The 27,384-nt window shown below is 48.3% G+C and overlaps 2 protein-coding genes across 2 annotated transcripts in view; both read right to left on the bottom strand.

The window, feature by feature from the left end:
• Nucleotides 1-10,992, bottom strand: part of GFOD2 (Gfo/Idh/MocA-like oxidoreductase domain containing 2) — a 54,519-nt gene extending 43,527 nt beyond the window's left edge. Inside the window, exon 1 of the mRNA XM_063110537.1 lies at nt 10,872-10,992. The gene's annotated coding sequence lies outside the window, so the exon portion shown is untranslated. The remainder of the gene's footprint in view (nt 1-10,871) is intronic.
• A 2,357-nt stretch (nt 10,993-13,349) lies between these two features.
• Nucleotides 13,350-27,384, bottom strand: part of RANBP10 (RAN binding protein 10) — a 60,457-nt gene continuing 46,422 nt past the window's right edge. The window contains exons 5-14 of the mRNA XM_063110828.1: nt 25,890-25,912; nt 23,812-23,996; nt 21,319-21,431; nt 19,724-19,832; nt 19,467-19,615; nt 19,074-19,278; nt 18,200-18,321; nt 17,546-17,691; nt 17,137-17,248; nt 13,350-16,872 (exon numbers count right to left, since the gene is read on the bottom strand). Coding sequence (XP_062966898.1) covers nt 16,742-16,872; nt 17,137-17,248; nt 17,546-17,691; nt 18,200-18,321; nt 19,074-19,278; nt 19,467-19,615; nt 19,724-19,832; nt 21,319-21,431; nt 23,812-23,996; nt 25,890-25,912 — 1,295 coding nt within the window. The 3' untranslated portion in view covers nt 13,350-16,741. The remainder of the gene's footprint in view (nt 16,873-17,136; nt 17,249-17,545; nt 17,692-18,199; nt 18,322-19,073; nt 19,279-19,466; nt 19,616-19,723; nt 19,833-21,318; nt 21,432-23,811; nt 23,997-25,889; nt 25,913-27,384) is intronic.

The following is a 27,384-nucleotide window of genomic DNA, read 5'->3' as shown; positions in this document are numbered from 1 at the left end:
AACACTGACATTGGTAGTTCAGCAAAAAAAAAAAAAGCACAGCAGCCCAATTTCATTAAAAAGCCAGTTTGTGATTGGCAGACACTCCCCTTCCCCAGAGCAGTGTTCAAGCCTCCACCCAATAGCATTTCTTCAGTATAAAATGGGTCCAAAAGAGGTAGGAGAAAAAGGTACAATGTTCAGAACTTCAAACTGCAGTTATGCAACTCTATCGCGATGCTCTGTGTTCATATATCATGGCTGGAAACCCTGTATTACTGGTCATAAATAACATTACAAATAACCAAGCTTCAGCTCCCTGATATTTGTCAAATGCAATTAAAGTGTTGCTAAATCCAATGGTGAATTCTCATCCTACTTTGACCTATCAGCAGCATCTGACATGGTAGTTACCACCTTCCTTGAAACATTCTTCTTCACTTGGCTTTCAGAAAATAAACTTCTCCTGATAGTCCTCCTACCTCTCTGGCCACTTCTTCTCAGTCCCCTCTGCTAGTTTCTCCTGATGACGACTGTAGGAATCATGGTTCAGTCCCTGGTCCATTTCTCTTTTCCATCTATACTCACTTCCTTGGTGATTCCATTCAGTCACATGGCTTTAAATACTATTTATTCTCTGATGGCTCCCAAAGTTATCAGCCAGGTCCTCTCCTTGAGCTCCAGATTAATACAAACAACTGCCTAACAGTACTTGGATGTTTAATAGGCATCCTAAACTTAAAATGTCCAGAACTAAACTCCTTGATGTTTCCCTCCACCGAATGTACTACTGCTACAATGGCTTCATCTCAGAAACCAGTAACACAAATTTTCCAATTGCTCAAGTCAAAACCTTGGAGTTATTCTTGATTCTTCTTTTTCTTTCACACTTCACATCTGATCCATTAACAAGTCTTGCTGACTCTCTACCTTCAAAATACATCCAGAATCCAAGGACTTCCCACTACTTCTATCACTACCACGTTAGTTCAATTCATTATCACCTCTCTCCTACATTACTGCAACAGCCTAACTGGTCTCCCAGCTTCTACCCTGCCCACCCCCACCCCCTGATGCACCCCCAATCTTACTCAGCATAGCACTGACAGTGAACTGATTAAAGTGTAAATCAGATCGAACCATTCTTCTGCCCCAAACATCCAAAGGCTTGCCATCTCTCTTGGAGTAAAAGCCAAAGTTCTTCCACTGACCTACAAGGCCCTACATGGTCTGTCTGCACCCCACTCCTCCTTTTACCTTTCTGACCTTATATCCTACTTGTTCTTCCCTTCATTCACTCTGCTGCAGTCACTGTGGTTTCCTGCTTGTACATGTCTCAAACATGCCAGGTATGCTCCTGCTTCAGGGCCTTTGCACTTGCAGTTCCCTCCACTGTGCAAATATCCACTTGGCTTTCTCTCTCTGTCTCACTTCCTCAGGTTTCTATTTAAATATCTTATCAGAATCAGGTTTATTTTTCCATTGTTTGTTTCCCCCCACTACCCCTGCTAGAATGTATGCTCCGTGAGGACAGGGAATTTTTTGTCTGTTTTGTTCACTGCTATATCCCCAGGGCCTAGAACAAGGCCCGATATATAGTGGGTGCTCAATAAATATTTGCTGAAAAAATGAAAGATTTCAGACTTTGTTCCTGCATAGTCAGTTAGTAAATAAACTAACACATATATACTGAGCTCATCCAAACTGTACATAATTCAGCAGGATCTTGGGATATGTTTACAAGTGTACTAAAGAGATGGCTTATGTGACTAGCCTAAGCAGTCTAAAGCAGAAAATTGGTTTAACAAGCATCATATGATAACAGAATAGCTCTGCCTGACACTTGGGATTAGAAACATGAACTGCTGCTCTCAGTCTTTTGCTACAACATGACCTGCCAAGAAGGTGCCCTCACCTAGAACTGTCTCTCCAACTATCACCCCTCCTCCACATGACATGACCCATGCTTATCAGTTACCTCAGTCCCCATGCAGTGAAGTTTCCTCCCTCTTACAAGAGAAGCACACTATGTGTCAAACCTTGCAGGACCACAGTGACCCAGCATTTAGAGGCTATGTTCAGTCAAATGCCAACAGACAAATGTGAAGGGAAGGCACAATAAGTGGACTCAAACAAGTGACAGTGCCTCAAACCTAACCAGTTCATAAGGAACAATTATGGCTGCAGTGAAGCCTCCCTGCTCCCATGGCCATTCCATGACTATGTCCCACCAATTGGACATCCTGATGTCTCCTGAATTCACCCACTGCTCTGGTTCCCTGAAGATACACAACAGTTCTCCAGGTGTAGACCATTTCCTTCCCCAGCCTTTAAGTGCCCCTAAGATAAAGCCCAAATTCCTTGATGGGGCTCACAGAGCATCTCCCTAGTATAGGTAGGGCCCTTCCTCACCTCACCACTTTCCCCTTCTGCCTGCACTCAACAGGCCAGCAGCTACCATACCTTACTTCTTCAGTCTTGACATTTTGGTGCATGCTGTTTGCTCTGCCCGGAACAATCTTTTCTTACTCCTCCTGGCTAACTCCTTTTCAGAAGACCTATCAGGTCTCCATTTAAACATCACTTCTTCAGAGAGGCTATGCCTCGGCTAGGTTTAGGGATTCTGCTCACAGTTCCTACAGCAGCCTGGGCTTTGGCTTTCACAGTGCTCATCACACTTCACTGGGCTCACCTATTGTGTCTGTCATGATGGCAGGACCTCACCTGTCTCACACGCTATTGTCTCACCAGGACAGAGAAAAGTGCCTTACACTGAGTAGGTGCTGAGGAATGATTGGGGAATGACCGTACATATGAATGTGAAAATGAATGAATCGAGAAAACAGGTCAAAGCCTGTGTGAATGCTGCACTGACTAGAAGGCAATGACTTTTCCTGCCTAATTCCTTCTTTGCCTTTTTGATTTTAAATAAATGATTATTTTAAAATCTTAAGAATATAAGCTACCTGAATGATGCCCCAGAACTGCTACTGTGGAACATTACCCTAGGAAAGGGGCACCATGACTTAACATCCATTTGCAAAGAGATCTATAACATGAGAATATAATTCTTGAGCATGGTAAAGGAGTTAAAATTTAAAAATATAAAGCTCAATTTTAAGTCTAATTTTTTTTTTTTAAAGATGACCGGTAAGGGGATCTTAACCCTTGACTTGGTGTTGTCAGCACCTCGCTGTCCCAAGTGAGCTAACCAGCCATCCCTACACAGGGATCCAAACCCGTGGCCTTCGTGTTCGTGGCCTTGGTGTTATCAGCACAACACTCTCCCAAGTGAGCCACGGGCCAGCCCTTAAGTCTAATTTTTGTTTTGCAAAAACCAGGAACCTGTTGGGGAAATAAGCAGGAATGCCTTACATGTGGCTTTCAGCAACAGCCATATATCCAGGAGTAATTAAGAAGGTATGGATGCCCAGCCTTTCTTTTGGACCCCCTGACATCCGGAATTGAAACAGAGTGGCAGATAGGCTGACAACACCTGAAGAGCAGAGCTGGACCCAAAGAGAAAAGACAACCACACCTCATCATCAGAGCCAGAGCAGGAGCCAGGGGCAAGCACGCAGCTTCAGAGTTGTGAACTGCATGTTCATAGCCAAAGGACTACCTACAGCAGTTACAACTCCCCGCTAACCAACTCATACTGAGAATCTAACATGGTAACATGAATGCTTTCAGATAGATACAAAAATGATTCTCCACCTGCATTTATGTTCCTATTGAAAAATAAAAGTCCAAGTAAAGAAACAGTTATGGAGATTCACAAGTTCAAGTTATGATAAATGCTTTGGTACTGGGATTTCAAAGCTCCAGACACTGTAGGAGAAGGTTTAGTTTTCCTATGACTTGTTTGCATGTTTTAACAGTGCCTACACTGACTCCATGACATGGTCAAAGACTTCTGCCTTCCCCTGAGAGCAAAAACAGAAGCAGGGCAAAGGAAAGAAATGCTATTCCCCCGGTTCCACAAGCTGAGATAGCAGTAAACTGCTAGGCAGCCATCACAGAATCAGAGAGAGACTCAGCCTTGGCCAGAGATGTCAGCTCCCCATCCCACCCACCTCTGCACAGTGTCCCAGGAGAGACACTTATGACAGGCCTAATGACCTGTCCTACAAAGCAAAACTACTCAATGTACAAAAGGGTCAGCTAAATTGGGTCATAAAAGAGAAGAAAATTTAATACCCACAAAAGTATCTGGATCACTCTTAGGTTTAAAAAGTTTCAGCTGATGATTACAATAGGAAAAGTACTTATTTACCAGTTATATTAGGTCTTTGTTGTTTTTGAAAATATAGCAATAACATTATTTTTTTTCTAATATTGCTTTAACAGTGAGTTCCAGATTCACTCCAACCTGACAAGTCCATCCTCAGCGCTACTATCTCCCTAAACAATTTGATCTAATCCTTCAACTTCATTATGATGTCCATGCAAACATTCCTAACTTCCAATGTCCATCCCTGGCTCTAAACTTCTAAGTGTCTACTGGAAATCTCACCTGAGCGACCTACCAGCTTCTCCCAACTGAATTTCTCTTTCCTCTCAAACGTGAATGTCTTCCTTGCTCCCCCACCCCTTTTAATGGCAAAATATTCCGTCACCAGAGTCCTTTCCTCATTCACTGCCCAATATTCTTAAACACCACAATGGATCAGGCACATAGGAGTGATCCAAATGGGCCAAGTCCCTGGAGCTTACAGCTTTCATTTCTTGCTACACCCATTGCTGAATACCAAGAACTGATTTGACTCAGGAACATAGTGAGTATTCAAATATCTTTCCCTGTGGCAGGCATATGAACTGCCTTTGCCTTTAAATCACTGAGGTAAAGCACACTCATCAGTGATGCATGTCAAGTAGCCAGCCCTAGAGAGAGGACCTTGGTTTTACCTGTGGTCCCAAGAGGAGAGTTTTTAATTATTACAATAAATGTTCTTCAATGTGCAAACCTAATTGACTAACATTTTCTTCATGTTTCCCCTTCTATACGGGATACAAATGCTCTGCCCTGTTCTGAGAAAAGTGCTGTTTCTACAGCAACAAAAAACACTTTGGGTTACCCATCTGCCTTCCATATGGACTTCGTAGGACATTCTCAGGGCACCCAGGAGCACAGTGACCCTGGCCAGCATTCTCTAACTCTGTGTCACATGGCATCTGGTCACTGAGAAGGCTAAGCAAGTACTCCAGTGATGGGAAATGTCCTGTGCCCTTCACAAGTATCTCCTACTTGTATGCAGAAAACTACTAACGAGGTGGGCCGTGATTATGTTCGGTTGTGATTTAACAATCTTCTAGCTGCTAAGTGTAAGACGTAAAATAATTGAATATCACAACAGTCTTTGCCACTCCACTCCCTTTTTTCTCTTGCTAATGTGTAATGAAGAGGGCCAGCTATAAAATACAGGGTATATATAGAATATGCCTACCTGAAAATAGCCATTCATTTTAGTATTTCAGAATTTTCTGATTGTTATTGTTTAAATGACATTATTGTTTAAATGTCTTGTCTCCCTATTGAAACTATAAGCTCTTTCAGGACCAAGACTGGGTTTTACATAGCATTAAGCAGATAACAGGTCCCTGAAAATTCGCACTTCAAGGTATTTTGGAAACATTCCTATATAATTTGGAAATTACTTAAATACATTTAAATGTTCTTTGAACAACAATCTTAATATATTGCTGATATTAAGCATTGAAGGAAGGAAAAATAAAGAAAATAATTTTATTATTAAAAAAAATTTTTTATTGGTTATGAATAGAAAATAATTTTAAAAGAATAACCACCATGATCAGAAGCAAGCCCAGAGCTAGGGAACCAAAACAGCCGAAACAGCCAAAACAGCCATTTAAGTAGACGATTTATTTTGAAAATAACATCAGATAAGGAAAACAATGTTAAGTCACTTCCCTCATTGCTGCAAAGTACAAGCTGCGTCCCCTGAACCCTTGGCACAGGAATATAAATGCAAAAGGCTGAAAAGTAATGGCTGCTCTCTCTACCATTCCCCCTTTTCCCTGACAATCAGAGGATGCCTGGCAGGACAAACACCATCTCACACGTGCTCAGAGACAATAATCATTTCCTCGCGGGAGCCACCATGGGGCTGCAGAAACCACTAACTGCATGGAACCTCCTATAACATGCTTTGTTTATATGCTATAACATAACAAGCACCAAAGAAATCCTAAGGGTCAAAACTATCTGTCAACAAGCACCAAAGAAACAGCAGTCTTAGCAAGCAGCACATCTGTATAATCACCTTTCAATTATACTCATGTAAATTTATTACCTAGGTAACCTCATTACTGTTTGGTTCACTGACACCTGAGATAGGAAACATCAGTGCTGCCCAATCTCTGCTATTGTTCTTCCCACCCACACACCAATCCTAATGAGAAAGGGTGAAGCCCTCAGAGAGTAAACTAGTTCAATATCCTCATTTACACCAGCAAGAAACTTTTAGAAGGGTTTGTTTTTTAATATATACACTCATTATACAAAATTACTGTTTTCTTATGTTCTTTTTTGCTAAGTTTTTACATTTGTTTGATATGCTTGTGATCGAACTGTATTCACAATTTTGTATCCTGAGATTTTTAATTACTATTTTGACATAAGCATTTTTCATGCTGTCATAGTTTTTAAGGGTTACATGATATGTCACTGACTACACAAACCAGCTCTTCATTTCTCTAGTATTAGACAGTCATGACATGTTAATTGTTTTCTGTTATTCAGGTTAAGAAATTATGTCCAGAAGTTACATGATTTACTTAAGGTTATCATTCAAAGCAAAATATAATCATAAAAGTAAACAATAAAGATTTTGAGGTTAGGGCCGAGCCTGTGGCGCACTCGGTAGCGTGCGGCGCTGGGAGCGCGGCGACGCTCCCGCCGCGGGTTCGGATCTTATATAGGAATGACCAGTGCACTCACTGGCTGAGTGCCGGTCACGAAAAACGACACACACAAAAAAAAGATTTTGAGGTTATAAAGTGATGAAGTAAACCTCAAAGTTAAGTAGAAGTGTTCTAGGTTCTCTCTATTTTGGGGTTATCCAGTCTGATGAGAAATTGAAAGCTGACAGTTTGACAGCAGCATAGTTATCCCTGAAAAGGAAGACTGCATTGAGTACTCAGTTCCCATTTTTCACAGCCTTCATTCTTAATCCTTCATTATAGAGGACTGAAAGAAACCCTTGCAGAAGAAGCTCTTGGAAATGGCTTTGACAGGCGGCAGAGAGAGTGAGCCTTCCCCCCAGCAATTCCAAGACTATACTGGGTCCCCAAAAGTGTGGATTTCATCACTGGCTATCTTGAGAATGGGCAGTATCTAAAACAAAGTTACTTCTTTCAACTCCCTTTCTAAGAGTAGGAACTAAAGAATAAGTGCTTAAGGCTAGGGTTCAAGTGTATTTAAGTAATGCAGGAATACTCATCTCTTCCTTTATAATGTTTAATCCCTATTTTCTAGATGCTTATTCCCTTCACCATGAGATAGAAATTTTTCATTTCCTTTGTTTTGGTTTGAAGAGATGGTACTTTAGTGAGCTCATTCCTGACTTAATGTCTAATTCATAAGTGGGTGTTAGAGTATAGGGAAGTCTTATTTCTTTCATATTTTTCTTTCTTTCTTTCTTTCTTTCTTTCTTTTTTTAAAAAGACGACCAGTAAGGGGGTCTTAACCCTTGACTTCGTGTTGTCAGCACCACGCTCCCTCAGTGAGCTAACCAGCCATCCCCATATGGGATCCGAACCCGTGGCCTTGGTGTTATCAGGACCACACTCTCCCAAGTGAGCCACGTGCCGGCCCTGCTTTCATATTTTTCTCAGTATCTATTATTCTAATGTTCATGAACCCAAACTTATTTCAAGTATCTTTCATTCCCACTTTTTAAAACACCTGACTTCTAAATTTTCAAGTAATTTGGACTTTCAGAATCCAAATTTAAGTTTACTTCTATGTTTGCTAATACAAAAGTGCTACTTTTGTATGTAAGAAAAATAATGTCCTATTATTATATTGTATGCAAATTCTCAAAAATAGCAAAATTCCAAATTCAATTTTTTTCTAGATGCTTTCCAATTCCAATTGCAGATTTGTCTAGAATTGGACCCGCTGTGATAAATATGCATTAGTGACATTCCAGGCATCAGAAAGTCACTTTTCCTACCTCTAAGTTAGAGATCTCTCCATTTCATTCCTTTGTTTTCTCAACACCCACCTCTGTATTTCAACTTACATCAGATGATTTCTCCTCTTCTGGTAAAACTAGAAAATCAGTTCAGTGAAAGTAGATCCTGTTAGCTTTACTGGTTTATCTGATAAGGTTCCCTCATGGTTGGCCTGTCAAATACTGTTGATTACTTTATTACAGGCCAGATTTGATAAATGCTCTCAGCTGCCTGGGAAAATGGAGTAGATGTTAAGTAATTATTTGTCAAAAGGTTTCACTGTCTTAGCATAAGAAACACTTGGAGAGTCCTCTATAAGTCCACCCATCTCCTCTTCTGAAAACAAGTGTCTGTCTGATTGTAGGAGTTCAGAAAATGCACACAAATCCATGGGACACACCATAGCCACATTTGAGTAGTACATTCTCCAACAGCTCATTCAAGGAAGTATTTGCGCTTACATTCAAAGCACCTTCCCTCTCCCCATCCAGTTCTGCAGATGGCAATTGTTCCCCTCCATCTTTCCTTGATTTTGGCTTACTTGTCTCCCAAAAAGTGATAAAATCCACACTTTTTGGGACCCAGTATAGCCTTGGAATTGCTGGGGGGATGGCTCACTCTCTCCACCGCCTATCAAACCCATTTCCTAGAGCTTCTTCTGCAAGTCAACATTAAAGTAATGAGGGTTTCTACAAAGAATACAATGATATTCAAGAAGCCTTTCTGACAGAATTTCATTAACGGTACTGATTTTCCCCACAGATTTATACAAAATAAATCTGAGTTATTTATACAAAATAATTCCACAGATGCAAGAAAAGCCAATAAAATGCACAGCCACAATATCCCATGGTTACTGGATATCCCAGTTATGGTCTGGCATTGATTTATGAACCTAAGACAAAGCTTTCTTCCTTCAACTGATCTGACCTATTAACACTATCATACTTTCAATGTATCTTATCACTCTGGGGGAAAAACACCTGCTGCAAAGTTGAATATACCTTGAAAATTAGTTTTATCAAGCTAGCGACAAATTGGCTTTGATTATTAGAACCAGTGACCATCTTTTAAAAATCACTCTTTCCCCCATATTGCAAATTTTTAAGACTTTTTTCGGGGGGAGCTTTTTTTTTTTTTTATTGCTAGTCCTACTACTGAGTTCTAATATTACTACCGAAATCATACATGTGAATTTTCCTAGCAAATAACAGTAATAAATGAGACCCAGACCAATCACTCCATAGGAAAAGTGGGACAACCAGGTGGTGAGAAAAAAGCCTCTCACAACAGAATCTTTATCTGTAAGATAGGGATTCTACCATCAAACTGTGTGCTGAAAATTTTCCCCTCTTGGTCCAGACAGATTCTCTAAACTCCCATCCCAAAAAAGCAGTAATTTTTTCACATTTTCTGTATAGATGAGATAGGACTTTTGAGGGTAAGTCTTTATTAACAAACAGTTGTTCAGGTGACAGGTGGAAGAAGGGACACCCCAGAAGGTGTGGGTGTTTCTGACAGTCCTTGAGTGCCCTCTGGCCACATTTAGATAGCCCTAGTCTACCTTTGAAGTTCATCTTTGGAAAATCACACTTTTAAAAAATGGCCTTAAAACTCCTTTGTCCTCTGGTGTAGCTTTTCAGAAGGAAACGAGTTTCCTTATCAACTATCTTCTCTCCACATCACTCCATATCACAATGACCCTTTAAATGTCTTCCTTTTCTAATTTAAACGCTGTTCCCTTCAACTGAAGGGCCATACACTAAGAGCTGTTCCTTCACAGGTCTTTGTGCCGCATAGATCACCCTAACCCTAACCCTGACCCCTGAGACACTTTCGTACTCTCAGCATGACACCACGGGAAAAATAAACATAAATAAGGTGTTTTATAACCTTCTTTGGTGTCTATCCAATGCAGCTTTAAACTTTTTAATTCCTGTCCTGTTCTTTGGATTCTGCAGTAGTTTGAAAGGTAAACTTCACACAACCACTCACAAGCCCTCATCTCCCCGCCCCCTCTCCCTCCCTCACCATTCAAGGCCTTGATAGGAATACCTTACTTCACCTTTTGTCTCCACAAAGTCCATCTGCTTCCTTCCTGAGCTTCACAGGCAGGTCAGGGGCATCGAAACGTGGCCAGAGAGCACTCAGGGACTGGCAGAAACACCCGTACTTTCTGGGGTGTCCCTTCTCTCACCTTTCTCCTGAACACGTGTTTCTTAATAAAGACCCCCCCAAAAGTCCTATCTCATTCTGAAAGAGAATGGACCAGCTTTCCTACGAGCCCTTTGTCTAAGGCTTCCACACCTCACACATCCTCGTCCACAAAGCGTCCCTCCTCACACACGTAGGGGGCCTGTTCGGCACAAGGTGAGAGCGCCTAGGTTTCCGCATTTGGAAAATGGATTGGATTGGATTGTGTGTAATCCATCCAATGGGATGGATTATGTCCGAGGTCCTTCCAGGACCTCCCAAATTCTACAATGCTACGACCAAATGTGCCACTCCTATATCTGAGGTGGAGAGGGTGAACCCCGGGGCGACCCTCAAACTCAGCCCCCTCCATCCTGGGCTCTGCGTATCCACGCCTCCGACCTCGGTCGCCGGGCCGTAGAGGAGGCCCGGCCGGCGCCCATTCGCGGCCGCGCCATGCCCTCCTTTACCCTCACCCGCCGCCGCGGGCCGCCTCTCACCTGGCACGCTGGCATCGCCCGCCCAGCGCCGCACCGCAGACCATGGATCTGGACGGGTCTCGGCGGCCACTAGTCCGCTTCGAGGGAGGCTGGCGAGCATGCAACGGCACCGGAGTCTAGCGCGCCGCCACCGCAAACGCGCCACCTGGTTTCTAAGGAACCGGGGATCTGGAAAGGGAGGGGCGGGACGACGGTAGGACTGCGCATGTTCTGCGACGGGGAGGGGGTGGGCCCGAGCTGGGAGGGGCCGTGAATGGGAGCTGCGCATGCTCGGTCGTTGGGGGCGGAGCTTAAGTAGTTTGGCCGTGAGGTCCTGGTCATTCATTTCCGGCGGCGGAATGGCTGAGATCTGTCTTCTACTCTCGGCTTCTCTCGGGTCTGCCAACCGGCGTCAAGAACTAGGAGGTTCTGAGAACTCTGGTCGGCCTTGGTTGTACTGGAATGCAGAAGGGCTCGTGTTGGACAACGACCTATTTTTGCACAAGGCCAGTTCCCTTGAACTCGTTGGACTTCCTTCCTGACTCCTAATGCTCCTCTTTTCTGTTTCCTCAGGTGCCTGTCTGAGCGCCTCTTCCCCTGGATGTTCTTTGGTTGTTTCTTAAATGTCAGTGCTGGCTGGCCGGTTACCTCAGCTGCTTAGAGCTCAGTGTTGTAACACCAAGGTGAAAGGTTTGGATCCCCGTACCTGCCAACCCGCCAAAAAAGAAAAAATTGGCTGGTAAATATAGTGCTCTTCAAGACTGACCTCAGTCCTTTTGACCCCTTTACTGCAGCCTATGTTCCCCACCAACTAAATACCATTTTATACCAAGATTGCCCTTTGGTTCACCTCCCCTGCTTGTCTGTCTTGGTGAGTGTCTGGACCCCGACTCAGCCAGCATTAGGAGAGTCTCCCAGCCATCATTCCAGAGCAGCCTGCAATGACAGAACATGCCAGCCTACCTGGGGCAGTTCCTACTTAGGCCTGATGACCAGCAGCAGGGCTGTCCCTGCTTTGGAAGGAAACAGGACTTCCCACCATTGCTGCCCCCTCTGTGACTATGGATGGCTCCCAAAGTGATGAGAAATTGTAACCTCTAACCCCCCTCTTCTGATGGGGTTTTATTGTCTTCTTTCTCCCTGGATCCTGAAGACAGAAAAGAGGCAGAATCAAAGTGTGCCTTTGTTTGATGTTTCTATCTTAGTCACTATTCAAAGTTCTACTGTTCTAGAGCAGGGTTTCTCAACAGTGGCACTATTGAAATCTTGGGCCTGATAATTCTTTGTAGGGCAGGGGTGATGGGAACTGTCTTCAATGTAGGATGTCCAGCAGCATCCCTGGCCTCTAACCACTAACATGCCAGAAGCACCTTCCCCCCAGCTGTGACTAACAAAAATATCTCCAGACATTGCCAAATGTCCCCTGGGGGACAAAATCACTCCTGGTTGAGAACCACTAGTCTAGAGGAAAATGAGCATGCTCTGGCTTTACTTATGGAACCAGGACTTTCATGCTTAATCTAATACCTCATTCTTCCCTCTACACTAGCTCTTCCCTAAAAGCATTCTGTAGAGCTATAGTCCTCTAAGAAGCTGAGTGCCTTCTTATTTGTGGCCTACTACAGTTGCCGCCTAGCTGGTTTGCCTCCAATCTGTTTCCAGTCCCACCTCTAAGTGGACACTAGCATGATCTACTGTATCCCTCCTCCGCATAAACCCCTGGTGCCTTGGGAGCAGAGGAGGCAAAATGAGGCAGGAGTGGGCCTGTCACACCAGAGAGCATCGTCATGGAGGAAGGCTGCTCACATGTACTGTGTCCCTATATGCCAAGCACTGCCATATGTATGCTATAATGCCCTACCTCAACGGGGGAGGGATCAACCACATTTTAAGGATGGGGAGACAGAGTCTCCCAGAGAAGTTAACTTTCCATGGTCACCCAGTTAGTAAACAGAGGTATCTGTGCTAGGATTTCGAGCACAAGTTCTTTCTCCTCAGACTGACAGACAGGAAGCTAACTTCAATACCCTTAAAAGAGGCACCCCTCTTTCTGACTGTGCAATATTTGGAATGAGCATATTTGGACTGTATTCTTAAATTTTTTTTTTTTTTTTTTGGCAGCTGGCTGGCACAGGGATGGAGCCCTGGACCTTGGTGTTATCAGCATCGTGCTCTAACCAACTGAGCTAACCAGTTAGCCTACTGAACTCTTATTTTTGGAGAGAGGAAGTCCTCCGGTCACCTTTCTGAAGCTAAATTCGCTACTTTCTCCTTATCTTAGATGAAAGCTGTTTCAAGGGAGAAAAATGAAGCTTAAGTACCTATCCTTTTTGGGGTCTTGCAAACACCCAAAGTTTCAAGGGTCCTTGAGAAGGCATCAGGAGCCTGGACACTCAAGAGGTGGGCTCAGGAGGGCCCAAAGCCTACAGGACAGGAATGTGTCACACAAAAGGTGCCAACCCCCAGCAAGACCCAAAACAGAGACCAGACACTCATGACTGCTCGTGGATGTATATTTTAATAAAAATAATTCTGTCAAAATACAACAGGAGTTTTTTCATCTCTCAAGTACAATTTTAATAGGATGTTTTGTGTTAGAATTCTCTCTCAACCCTCCCACACCCACAAGTTCCATGCTAATGCCAAGTATCAACTTGAGAGGACAAAGGCAGAACCAGTGTGCACAATGTGAAAGGATGTCTGTTTCAGCTGCAGTTACTAATGAAGGAAACCCCTATGCAAAGAGGTGGGCGCCTGACGCAGCCAGAGGCCACAGTCTGGCCACAGGTCCGGGTGCACAGGACTCGAGGTCAAGTAGGGCTCTGCTGCCCGGCTGCCACACTGCGTGCATACCTGAGTTGTGAGCAACCAAAGGAACTTTCAGCTCCAACAGTTCTCTGCCTCATCTTTGTGCTTGCTTTAAGGGGTGGGAAGGTGCTGGGTGGCCAGGCAGTTCCCACTTCTCTGCCTCGTGGTGTCCCTGTTCTGATGGCCTGCACCCAGCCAAAGACCCACATGGGTGGGGATAGGGGGTTCTGGCCTTTGAGTGGCCTGCCAGTTTCCACTCTGAAAGGAGCGGCCATTTGGTGCCACAAGGGGAAGGTGGACAGGGAAGGCTGCTCCCCTGGGGCTGGACAGCCCCACAGAACCAAGTCTTCCTCCTGCCCCATGGGTCAGGTCCAGCTCCTCCCAAGTGCCTGTCCTACTCAAGGCTCCTGGAAGCAGGTTAGTAGGACTGGGTGTACACAAGGGGCTCCTCCAGCTGGCAGTCAGGCCTGACCTATTAGCAAGACAGTGGGTTCAAGCAGCTTGGTTGTGGCCCTCTCCACAGATTGTGGGGCAAAGGCTTATGTCCCAAGGTGAGCTGTCCAAGTGGGACAGAGAGCCCCTCTGGAGAGGAACAGAGTAAACAACTTGGACTCAGCTGAAACAGTGAGATAAGGCACAGAAAATGGGGAGGTGGCCACGGGTACTGAGTGTAAGCCAGGCAGACACCCAATCCTGTACGGCACACAGCTGTCCCAAGCCCTCCTGGGCCCTCTCTCAGTCACTCCACAACCCAAGCCCAGGCACTCATCCCCATCCCTGACACAATCCTGAAGGTACAAGCTGCTCAGACACTGCTGGAGGCCACACCAGTCTAACCCCTCACAGGGTTCATCTGCCATCAGCTTCAGGACTAAACAGTGTTGCCCAATGCACAGGGATAAGGTTAGTCCTGGCCCTGCCACTAATTTGCTGTGTGACTTTGGCCAAGTCACTTAACCTCCAGGACCTATTTCCTTATCTGTAAAAGGAGAGGACTGGTAGAGGAGATGTTCTCTGAATCCCATTCCAGCTGCAAAAGCCTCTGGTTTTAATTCTTAATCCTCCTGGCTCTGACCATTTTATCAGTATAATGTTTCAACCTGGGTTTGGGAACGAGGTATTTCCAGCCTTACACAGGATGAATTACCTTTACAAATGGGACAACACTTCCCGACAGGTCATAGTCTGTGGGCTGCCAGCTGGGGCCCTGATAGGGATCAAGAAAAAGAAGTGGCTTATAGGATCATCTCCCAAAGCAGAACTCTGGGAGAGCCCAGGGCCAGAGCCCTGGCCCCATCACCAGCAGTTGGTCCAACTCAATAATTTTTCTTGTTGTCCAGCTGTGGGCCAGGTGAGGCCTCGTGGGCACTGAATATCTCAGGCCATACCAACTATTCCCCTGTCCACTAACAAGGGACAGGAGCTTGCCCAGCCCAGATCCAGGAAGGCACTGGAAGTTCAACTTCTGGCCTTGCCATGGTTGACCCCTCCTCTTTTCAGGGTCTGTTTGTGCTGTCCCTCACACTGAAGCAGGTATGGAAATCCCAACCCCTCCTGGTGCTCCTCTGCGTAGGTCTCCTCCTTTTCCTCCTCCTGGGCAGCCAGTCCTCTCCCCATGTCCTGGCAGCCATCTCAGCTCTTCCTCTCCTGAGTCCCCAATGGTAGTGGGACTGTTTCTGCTCTAGCAGCAGTGAAGATCCATCAGAAACAGCTGGTGGGACACTTGTAAAGCCATGGGGTCCCTTCCTCTGGCCAGAAAATACTCATAATGGTCTTTCCTAAGAGTGACTGGGGCCAAGCTGCAGGGAGCTGCCTGGGACAGCTGCGGTGAAACCTGGTCTAGGGGGTCAAGGGTTCCATCCACTCCAGCCAAAAATTCACCTCCACAAGGTAACAGCTTCTCAACAGAAAGCATCGATTCCCTCAGAGCTGTGCAGAGATGGTGAAGTTCCAGGCAGGAAGAAAGCAGCCCCTGCACTCAAGGGCCTCTGTCCTGGGAATGGAGTCTTCCTCCCAGCAGCTCTCAGGTCAAAGGCAGGTAGTTTCCAGGCAATCAATTTAGAGTAAATGAATTATTTGGCCATCTTAACAACAAGGGAAGGCAGGGTATTGAAAAGGGAAGAGAAAGAGGAGCAAGGCAGGCAGTGAGAGGCGGGGCAGAATGGTAGACAGTGTGCTGGCCAAGGACCCTCTACTCCCTTTGCCGTGTGGCCCTGGGCCAATTTGTCCCTTCTCTGGACCCCTGGCTCTGTAGTTGTCTGCTCAGTCCAACTCTCAGAGGTGTGGGCTGAGGGGCCCACACCTCTTGGGATGCTGCAAACCAACTTAGTCTGACCCTGCCCACTAAGTGGCCCCCAAAGCCTATTTGGCTTTCCTAGGCTGCAGCTGAGCCTGTGGCTCAACAAAGGGGGAGCCTAAAATAAACAAATCACTTGGCTGAGGTGACAGAGATGATTCTTTTTTAATGAGTTGGACTCAAATAAAAACAGATGGCGTCTGGACAGCCTCACCCAAGAGGTGCTGGACCACTAACACTACGATAAATACTGTGTCTTTTTTTTAATATATATATTTTTATATATAATCTCATTTGTTTTTTACTTATGAAAATAATAAGCTATCACCAACTTGGATAGGCTTCATCACTAAATTAGCAGAAACCAGCTCAGCACAAACTCTCCAGAGATAAATACTGGTGGCTCAGTCAGGAGAAAAAAAAATAGATTAAAAAACCCCAACCCCTCCTCAAAACAAAACCCCCCTTTCAAAGGAGAAGGCGCTACATGAGAGTAACCAGCCAATACTGTGTCATAGGCCGCTGCACGTGAAGGGGAGAGAGAGAGACTGAAGGTGGGGGAGGAGGAAGGGAAGGAAAAAAGGAAGGAGGGAAGGAAGGGACAAAGGAAGGAAGGAAGGTAGGTTGAAAGGAGGAAAGGAAGGAAGGAGAGATGGGGAAAGGCCAGGCAGAAGGAGTGGACTCTGCCCATGGCTTCTAGGTCCCTGCGCCAGGTGCCTATGGAAGGCCAGGCTGCTCCAGCCCTGGGGCTGAGGAAGGGCCAGGCAAGCCCAGCCAGCACGGTCAGCTAGTGCAAGTAGTCGTCGACTCTGGCAAAGGAGCAAGATCCCAGGCCCGCTCGGGCCATGAGCCGTAGACATTCAGATGCCTGGCCCAGGGCAAGCATCAGAGGGGGCTGCTTTGGCAGGTTCTGAGACTCTGTGGAGGAGAGATAAGGCTTGGTTACTGCCTTGCCCTGGGCTTAGCCCAGGTCAAATTTCCCTTGTGGGGTGGAAGGTGAGAGAGTGGACAGAATCTCTTGGAGCAGAGTGTTCATTCAGTGTCTCTGTATGAGTATATCCAGGGGCTATGCAGAGCTTCCTGCCCTGATTTGGACAAAAATCAGCTCTTCCTTGGGACAGAAGGAAAGAGGCCAGTTGTGGCACTCATGGGCCAGCTTCTGTTTTTGTTAGATCCACTCACCTAGAATGGCGCTGTTGAGGGCAGCGCATACAGGTTCCCTCTGGATGGGGTCAAGCTGCTGGCCAACTGGGCAGCTCCAAGGGTCTGAATATGCCAGCAGGCTGAAGGCATCCTAAGGGATAGGGCACTCTTGAGAGGACTGTGGCAACCTCCCCGACCTTCCATGGCTCCAGAGAGAGACAGAACCCTGCATAGTGCCCAGTGAGAGCTCAACACACTTGGAATGTAGAGTCGGGCAGGGCTGTGCCCTCCCCAGAGCCTATAGAGGGTGGGGTATACCTCACTTCCCATTGCAGACCTGACTAGAGCCCACTCTGTCACCATTGCCCCCTGGACACTCCCAGAGCCACCCTGCCCCCAGCACCAAATAGGGGGCCCACTTTGTGTGAGGGCATGGCTTGTCCCGTACTTGCAGCATCTCCGTATGGGCCAAATTCTTGCCGTACTCCCGGCCCAACTGCTCGCTCAGTGCCTGCAACTCACGGCCAAACAGGATAATCCTTTCTGTGGCGGCCTGGTTGCCCCCGCAGAGCTGCCGCCGAGGATGCCCATCGTCTGCACCAGAGCCCAGCAGACAACACGTTAGGAGGGTTGAGGAGAGAAGGGTAGGGCTGGGGTGGGGCAGGAAGGACCCTGAGGGGGCTGCAGCATCTGCCAGAGGCAGGCAAGGGCTAGGATAAGCAGGCGGAGCAGCCATAGTGAAATGCTCTTAATCCACCTAGCTCACAGTCTAGGGGTGAGGCAGGACTCAAAAGCTTTCCCTCTGCCCACCCTGCACAAATGCAGGTGATCAGGAGAACACACACACTCTCAAACTCCCTCCAGCCTCAAATGCAGGGACTCTGGTCTTGGCAGCAGGCCTGGCCCTTCCTACATGTTTACAGCTACCTCAAGGACCTACCCATAACTAGCAAAGGAGGTGGTAGGCCCAGGTCTGGCTGGAGCTTCTCAAGCTGCCAAAGCCTGCCCATCCAAGCCCCCATTCAGGGGGCAAAGGGATCTGGACCGCAAAGCACCCTCTCAGGGAATGTCACGCTGGGTCATGCTGGGGAGTGACCCTTACCCATGCTGGACTCATCTGTCTGCAGGTCCTCATGCTTGTAGGCTCCATTGACGATGCGTGTGGACATGCTTTCCAGCACACCATTGGGGTAGTGCTCTGCTTCCATCTCCATCTCACTGTCACTGTGAGGAAGGGTTGAGGTGGGAGTTGGCCAAGGGGATGTGGATGGAGCAACCTGGTTGGGCCTCCATTCAACCTTTAGCCACGAGTTGCTGTAGGTCAACTGAGGGCCCCCAGGAGCATGAAAGGACAGCCCAAGCTTACCAGGCTCCAACACTTGGCCCCTGCTGTGACACCATCTATCCCCAGAGGCCTGTCACCTGATTCCCACTCTTGTCCCAATGCTGCCTCTGTGACTCTCCCCTGCCTGGTCCTCCTCTGAGTTGACATACCTCTTCTACATATCCTCCCCATCTCCAATGACTGGGCCCCATAGTACCCGACTGCTGGGAGTTAAATCCAGGTCAGCCTTGAGGCATGGCTGGGGACTGGTGAAAGCCACCTGGAACTGCAGCTTAGGTCCCCTGTCTGCTCAACCTAACTGTTCACAAGCCAGATCCAGTAAAAGCTCCCTCATTATAGACCCTGGGGGTTCTGACAGGCCCAGCCTCCTTGGAGGAGACCACATTCTTAGCCTGGCAGTATCAGCGTCTCTGGAGAAAGCCAGAGCCAAGGAAAGCGGCAGCTAAATCATGGGTAGGGCCAGAAGCCAGAGCCAATGCCCGACCCAGTAGGTCAATAGCTAGTACTCCAAGAACAGATCTGGGATGGAGGTTGGGGGGTAAAGGGCAGGGAATGACAAAGAACAGACTGCAGTGGGCCCAGCTGGCACAGAGCAGAAGTCAGAGAGGAGGAAAAAGAGCAAGACAGGCACCTGGTCTCCTGGTTACTGGTACTGCTGTGGGGCTGGGACTTGGTGGAGTCTGTTGAGTTGGACTCGGAGTAATTGACAGAAGATGGGGAGGAGGAGGACGAGGAGGATGAGGATGAGGAGGAGGAGCTGGGTGCAGGGTATTTACTGTGGTTCTGTTTGCTCTTGGTGGATGCGACGCCATTGCTGCAGCTGGGACTGTCTGCTCCTAGAAGCCAGCGGACAGTCAGCAGAGAAAGGGCAGCTTGTCATCAATCCAGGCCCTGGGTATAACCACAGTGGTCCCACTTCCCTCCCCCCAAATCCAGCAGCAAGTCCTGAGCCCAGCCCAGGGAAGGGCATGTGGGGTGCCTTGCCTCTCCAGTTCTTCCCAGAGCCCTCTGGAGAGCAGCTGACCTGTGTTGTGCATGTGGGAACTACTAGGGCCATGTCGGGGGCTGAGGCTGGGGGAGCCAGGGTAGCTGTCCTGGGACTTGGGGCTTCGGGAGCTCAAGCTGCGGACCTCACTGTCAGTCCCATTCACCATCTCCACAAACTGTCGGCACCTGCAGAGGGAGCGAAGTGGCAATGCTCTGGGCATGGCCCAAGCTGATGTTCCCACCACAGCTGACAGGGGCCAGACTCCAGGGGACCTGGAGGTGCCCAAGACATACTTGAGCATGAAGAGCAGGTTGGGGTTGTGGTCTAGCAGCCCTGGGTAGAAGCGCTGAGTGGTTTCGATGGCCTCGCCCACACGGCCCTCCAGCACCAGCTTCTGGATCTCTGCAGGGAGAAAGAACAGGCAGTGGGCGAGGGCTACAGACCTCACTCACAGCCACACACCCAGGACACTACAAGCCTCAGAGCAGGGACAAGCCAAGAGTCAGACGGGCTGGCTCAGAGTGTCCTGCCAGCTTGAGATGCTACAGCAGAGGCTGAAGAAAGAACCTGGCCTCCCAGCCCCGCGACAGACTCTGGTTTCTGCCAAGTGTCAGGGAGTCCTCAAGAATAAGAGGGGAAAACGGAGGGGGGACTCTCAGCCCAGAGGCAGGAGGGTGAGGTTAGAGGCCTACTCCTTTGGGATACAGGTTACCAGGGACCTGAGGGCAGAGAGGGGCCCTGGCTGTGGGAGCATGGTCTGGGGATGGGCACCCAGGCAGTGTGGTGGCCCAAGGGGCTCCTCTTCAGACAGACTTCTCTCTCTCCAGGTCTCACAGGGGAGTGGCAATGGGAATGCACTGTTTTCTGGGCCAGGGCCCACTGGTTTCTTGGCAGTCTTCAGGGCTGCAGCGTGCTCCCTGCTGGGAGAGGAGGTCACCCTCCTCACGCTGGCACCTCTGACGTTGACACCTCTCAGGCCAGCAGCATCTTGCTGTTGCCTTCTCGCTCTTGCCCTGGGGCCTGTTGCGTCTTGCTGGGAGCGACTTCTGGGTCTGAGGCTTCTCATTCGTAGATCCCAAGTCTGGGATCCCTTTCCGTCTGTCTGGCTGAACGTAGCTTCTCTGGGAGACACAGACACATGCACATACACAGAGACGACAGGCTCAGAGAGACACAAACAGGCACTCACAGACGCACACACCCACACAAAGCCATTCGCCCTTGTTCTCTCCTCCTCCTATCTCCTTGCTGGGCTCTTTTTCTTCTTTCCCAACGCCCCTCCTTCCACAAAAGAGTCCCCGAACACACAGGAGAGAGCTTCCTTTGGCCAAGGGAGGACTCTAGGTTGTCTGCAAAGGGCAGGACCAGAGATGGGAAACAGAGAGAGGTGCCACTACAGCAGCCACCAAGCATCAGCTTCACCCTGCCTGACCACTTTAGTCCTCTCTCTGGCTAGGAACAAGCAGAATTACGAAGGTTGAAGAAATGGTGGAAAAAGCAGGGCGCTGGTCTGCTAAGATGCAAACACACCTTTTGCAGAAGACCATGAATAGGAGGCTGAGTGGATTCCAGGACTCAGAGGGAAGGAAACAAGCATGGAAGAGCAGGATCTGCCCATGCCAGGGCCTGGTGCCCGGCCTTCAGAGTGTGCATTAGGGAGGTTACTTTGAGATATTCTCATGTTACCAACTATATATCTGGGCAGTGTTGTCTTGCAAGAGGGACAGGAGCATGGCCTGGAGCTGGCCTGGGACTGTAGGCTGGTCTCTAGGGTGGTGAGGACCAGAGATGAATGAACTCCTGACAGGTTAAGCAGGGCTGACATGAGCCAGAGAGCAGAGCTAGGGACAGGTGAAGGAAAGAAAGGGGAGAGGAGAATTAACCTTACTTTGTCTGTTCTTTATGGACGCCTGTTCTTCCTGAATCGGGGTTTCAGTCATTCGGGCAAAAGCTGTGGCCGTGGCACAATACCCATGATGCACCAGGTAAGATGAGACCATGCTAGAAGAAAGGAAGAGCTCAAGGTGACACTCAAGAACTGCATTTCTTACCGATCACTTGATGGGACAGACTACCTCCCCAGTAGGTCTCCCCTAAACACATCTTAAAGGTACAACCTCCACAGAATGAGAATAAAGGGGCTGAAACCAAATGAAAACTTCCCCCAGTACTCATGCAGTCAGGCTGGGGAGGAGCTGGTCACATCGGTGCTCACAGCTTGGAGAATGGCTGCAATTTCTCTGGGATAGGCTGCCCACAAACAGGCAAGTATAACAAAAGTAGACATACAGACACACACCATCTCCTCAGAGAAGTGGCTGCCTCCTATGAACTACAGCAAGCCCAGACATGGCTGATGGTCACACCAAGGGCTGCCTGAAACACAGCCAGCCAAGCAGTCCAGCAGCTGCCCAGACAGAGAGGATGCATGCCATATGCACACCTTCTACAGACACAGGAGCTCCTCTGCAGACTGCCAGGGAAACCTGCCCCTCAGCAGTGCTGGCTCTCGACAGCGATGGGGAACTAGCCCATGACCCCATGTTACTCCATGATAAACCACAAATCAGGGGCTCAAGAAGGCAAGATATCAGGCTAATTTTTCCAGGAAGTGACAGGTATCAGCAGGGCTGACAGGAACACAATTTTTGGGAAATGGTCTGGAGAAGCCTGATGCCCAGGGGCTAATTAATGCCATCCAAAGCTGGCTGAGCAGTGGCACATGTGTGTACGTGTGTGCGCACATGTACAGAGTGGAAGGCTGAGCCTTCATGTCTGATGTCTGACGTATACGAGAGTGCATACCTCTGTGGATTCATGTGTCGGATGTCATTGTTCTAACAACCAGACACAAATGTCTGAAGGGCTGTCATGTGGAAGTCACAGACGTTTGGGTATGTGTTCCCTCATGCTTTAAGGAGTAAGTGAGATAATACACATACAGTAGAAAGTAAAAAGCCAATAACTATAATTTTTATTATGAAATTATGTATTATATAATATATTCTGAATAATAATTATTATAACTATTATATTATTATTATTATGAACACAAGGGCAAAATTTCACTTCTTAAAAGAACACCAAGAAAATAATCTTAAATATGAAAAATTCCCTTGTACCAGCCAGCTGCCAAAAAAAAAAAGGAAAAGAAAAGAAAAATTCTTTATGTACAAAAGGGTTACTTGAACAAGCAAAAGAGAGGAAATAACCTGATCTCCCTCTAGGGGAAGCCAGCCAAGGGGTGTGTGGTAAATTTGTCTCCGAAATAACATAGCCATTACTGATATTCATAAAATGAAGTCATATGAAACCTCAGAACACAAATTATATGCAGGTCTTGGTAAATACTACATATGAACACATATAGGCACATGAATACATACATATAAACAAAAACACCCATGTGCTGAGCCTAGGCCCTGAAAGCTGAGAGTGTAAGTCCCTCCCCCATGCTGCCTGTGCGGCTCCACCTTTCCCCTTGCCCATACCAGTGAGCCTGCTGTGGGGAGTGGCACTGTCCTGACCCTCCAAGGAAGTACTTCTCACCTGTTCTAGGGACCAGGAACAAGAGGGAGCAGGGCTGCTCTTCCTGAGGAGGGTCTGGCCACCTAGCCCCTGCCTCAACATCAATCCCTCAAGAAAGGAAGGCTGCACAAAGAACCCACTGTGCACCCCAACCCCACCCAAGAGATCCTGGCACACTGGTGCCTTTGCAGGGCAATAACCAGGGCTAGTGGAAGTCCAGCCCTTCCCCTGTACCCTTCTGCCCACCCTTGGGAGCTAAGCTAACACCCACCTTCTGGCAAAGTAGGTACTGGCCATTGCCTCACTCAGGCCTGAAGCAGGAAAGTGGAAGAGAGACCCAAACCTGGCCTCCTTTGAGAGTCTCAACAACACCAGCTTCAAGGATAGTTTGGGAATTAATTAGCTAAGTAGCCAGCTAAGCTGGTCCTAGAGAGGACCCTCTTCCCATCCACTGCCATGGGTACATGGGACTTAGCTGAATACTGAGCCTTGTGAGGTCACCTCAGGCCAGAGTCATGGTATGACAGATACTCCCTATGGTGGGAAAAAAGTGCATGGAGGAGGAGAACATGGGGCATCCTAGTACATCCTCTGCAAAATGACCTGGGGAAGGAAAACAGCCCTGCTGGTGACCTCACATACAGGAGGGGCAAAGGTTTATTAGGAGCAGCTCTGGAGAACTGAGCAGGAGCTGTCCATCCAATGAGAAGGAAGCAGCAGAGCAACAGGTTGAATCACCCTGGGAGTGCCTCCTAGAAGGGAACTCATAAGAGCAACTTGAAGCACTACAGGGCCTATAGGAGAGTGAGGCACCTGGGTAGGGGTGGGTAAGGGTGGGGAGCAGGGCACTCACTTCTGCAGCACTGCCTGCCACTCGCCAAGCCGGGCACTGATGGGGAAGCAGTGGACAGTACCCTGGACCTTGGCACGCCACTCCCGCATGTAGTCTTCAATGTCAAACAGGAAGGGCTGCTGCCCAAAGTTGGCATCCACAATCTCCCCGGGTGTCTGCAGGCCTACGGTGGGGTAGAGGTTGGCCTGAGGAGGAGAATGAAATGTCAGTTGAGCCCTGAGGGCAGCAGCACAGCAGGACCTCGCCTGGCCTTGCCTCCGTGGCTCCTGCTGGCCCACGCTGGGGCTGGGAGAGAGTTGCAGCAAGGCTAGAGAAGGCAGGGCTGAGCCCAAAGCTTGAGGGGAGAAAGCAAAAGAAAAGCAAGCAAGGCTCAATATAAAGAGCCTCTACCCTGCATCAGAGTCCATTGTGTCTCCAAGGCTCAAGATCCCCCTTTGGGATTCAGCCAAGGCACACAGAGGTGGATCCGGCTCTGCAACCCTGCAAGTGTGCCTATGAAAGTCTGTTTCAGGGGTGGGTAATGGCTCCTCTTGGAAGGACCCAGGGCCAAGGATCCCTTTGCCACGAAAAAGAGCTATACTCATATGAGTGGCAGGAAGGGTTGAGATAATACAGAAAAGAGAAAGGAGGAGGAGAGCATGGCAAAGGGATTAGGTGATTTGGACCCCTCAGTGACAGCAAAGGTAGAGAAAGGCTGCTGTCCTCCCTGCCAGAAGCTCCCTAAAAGAAGGATCTTCCAGCCACTGAGGTGTGGGGCTCCCTGCTGTCCATTTATCCCCTGCCATGGCCAGCCTTTGCCAGGTCACTCCTTCACTCAGCACTTCCTGTGGCTCCCCACTGCAACTGCCTAGAGCCTCACTAGCCTCCTCCTCACTACATTGCAGATTGTCTTCCCAGGGCCCCCCAGTCCACTCTGTACCTCCCATCCTCAGGCCATGTGTCATTCCTGAGTATTGTGTGCCTTCCTTACACACTGGGTTCAGCCCACCATGAGCTCTGAACCCACAAGATCTCTTGCTTCCTTTATTTTCCTGCCCGTTCTCCACACCACTGGCAAAGCCCGCCTCCTCCAGCAAGCCTTCCCTGACCATCATGACCCACAGTGACATTCCCCACACTTTCTAGCACTTGACAGCATACTGCCCACACTCAAGTCTGGTCATTTCATGTCACATCTCTACAACTAGACTCTTCCCCAGCCAGGGTCAGAATTCACCTCCTGAGTGTTTTTTCTTTCTGGGACCATGGCCCCTCTCAGGGGCCTCCAGGGAGGAGGCATGGATTTTGATCCATAGACAGGAGGTTCTAACAGGATCCAGGGTGCTGCAGTCTGGGCATATCCTGGGACATCACGGGGGAGCCCGGGATCCCAAAGGAGTCACCACAGTCAGCAAACTTTCCTTCCTTCTAGAACCTAGCCAGGGTACACAGTGCCAGGCCAGGCTCCCAGCATTCTGGGCGGAGGCCTTGCACGTGACAAGGCCTGTGATGACTCATAATAAAAGAAGGACTGGAGTGCAGGAGGTGGGGGTGGCTGGAGGTGGGGATGAGCCCTGAACTAAGCCAGCAGGAAATCCCATCATCTTCTATGAAGAGAAAACCCCACAAAGCTCACCTCTCTGGCTCAGGAGTACTCTGAGTGGTAGCAGACTAGGTCCCCTAGGGCACTGGCTTTCCTCAGGGATCTCTGATGGGTATGTATGGGGACTGGACTCCCTAACAGTTCAGGAATAATTCCCTATATTCTGTACCCAGCCCACTGGCTGTAAGCCACACAGAGCTGGCTCAGACCCCATTCCACCACCACCTTCCACCCCCAACCCCACAGCTGCCTTTGGAAATGCCACAAATTACTGTCACCTGCTAAGAGTCGTGGAGGAAGACCATGCCTTTGCTGCTGGAGAGAGAGGAAGGCCAGTAGGTACCCCTAGTGGTACCCTCAAGCTGACAGCACAGCACACATCCCTGGTTGGGGAAAGGACCAGACTCCGCACCCTGCACTTGGCAGGTACCACCATTCCCCATCCCAGTCAGCCCCCAACAGCCCAGGAGAGGGAAGACCCAATAGTAGTACTTACCGGGAGGTCTGTGAAGGCTATACCTGAGGGGGGAAAGGAAAAACCATCAGTCCATTGGATGCGGAAGGCCCGTGGTGGAGACAGTGGTCAAGCACATGCTAGGGCCTGGTAGTTTTAGACCCTGGCCTTTCTTTTGCTGAGTAGCCTGGCCGGAAGTGAAATCAGATGCTTGGGTATTTGTCCACAGCTCTTCCACCCTCTCAAGGAATGCTTGCTAGGAAGGACTCAACCTAAATGATCTATATCCTGAGGGCCTTCAGGCCTGATCCTTCTCTTGATCCAACACATATTTACCGAAACCTATTGTACGTGCCAGATCTTTTTCCATCCATTACCTCATCCAATCCTCACAACAACTCTAGGGGACAGGCTTTCTTACCCTGTTTTACAGATGAGGAAAGTAAGCCTCAGAGGTTAAATGATTTGCTAACAGCCATAAAGCTAGCAGAAGTGGTGGAGCTGGACTCATTCCTAGTCTTATGCTCAACATCATCTCTAAGCTGAAAAATAAGCAGAGACAGTGGGTGGCAGGTGCCCATCTCCAGACATATTCATTCAGAGTCCTCAGAGCTTTCAAGTTGGCAAAACCCAAGTTAACAATGGCCTGTGTACACTCCAAACCCTCCTGCCAAAAGAAGGGGCTACATTTCCAGAAATCTCAGCCCTGAATTGGAAGTAAGGGTGGAGGGGATTGAGACCCCAAATATGTGAGCAGACCTGAGCAGGACAGGGGTCTTAGAATATCCAATAGAATATACACCCACGTTCTACAGATTGAGAAGTGAATGGGGCCAATGGAGGCTTTCCTAAGGACTCACAGCCCTCCAATTCTTTAGATAAAGTCTTATATCTTCTAGAAATTCCTAAGCTTTTGGTGTGAGAGGTTTTCAAACTGCTGACTCCTTAGAGGTCCCCAGTCTACTCCCCTGACCCCAGAAAAGAAACTTAAACCCAGCAAGACAGAACAGCTGAAGGTCTGACAATAGGTCTCCCAGTAAACCTGGGCCAGAATCACACCAGCCAGCATGTACCATGGACTTCCTCTGTGCCAATACTGGGCTTAGTGTCTTACAAGGAATCACTTAACCCTCAGAACAACTTTGGAAGGTGTGTACTGATGCTAGTTTATGGATGAAGAAACCAAGGTGCAAGAGATGATTTACATTCTTTGCTGGGCTATTTTGCTCCTTGGTGAGAGAAGCTCATAAACCTCATGGTCTGCCTACCTGAGGCTACTTCTGAGCCCCACAAGCAGAGTCAGCATGACTCTGGCACGCTACCAGGATTGAATCTGGAAGCCCCTTTGCACATCTGAGGAGGCCTCAATGTCCACCCTCCAGGTCTGCATGGGAGCTGACCTCATGGATCTCAGTGTGGCCAGGATACTTCTTACTTCTGGGCTCATGGAGAAGACCCACAGAACCCTGGAAGAAGGGGGAGTCCAGGCTCCATCAGTTATCTGCAAGTTACCCAACCTCTCTGAGCCCCTCTGAAC

The sequence above is a fragment of the Cynocephalus volans genome, chromosome 10 (assembly GCF_027409185.1).
Source record: "Cynocephalus volans isolate mCynVol1 chromosome 10, mCynVol1.pri, whole genome shotgun sequence".
In the NCBI taxonomy this organism is placed as follows: domain Eukaryota; kingdom Metazoa; phylum Chordata; class Mammalia; order Dermoptera; family Cynocephalidae; genus Cynocephalus; species Cynocephalus volans.
The sequence above is the reverse complement of the archived record's forward strand: the minus strand, read 5'-3'. Positions and strand labels throughout refer to the sequence as shown.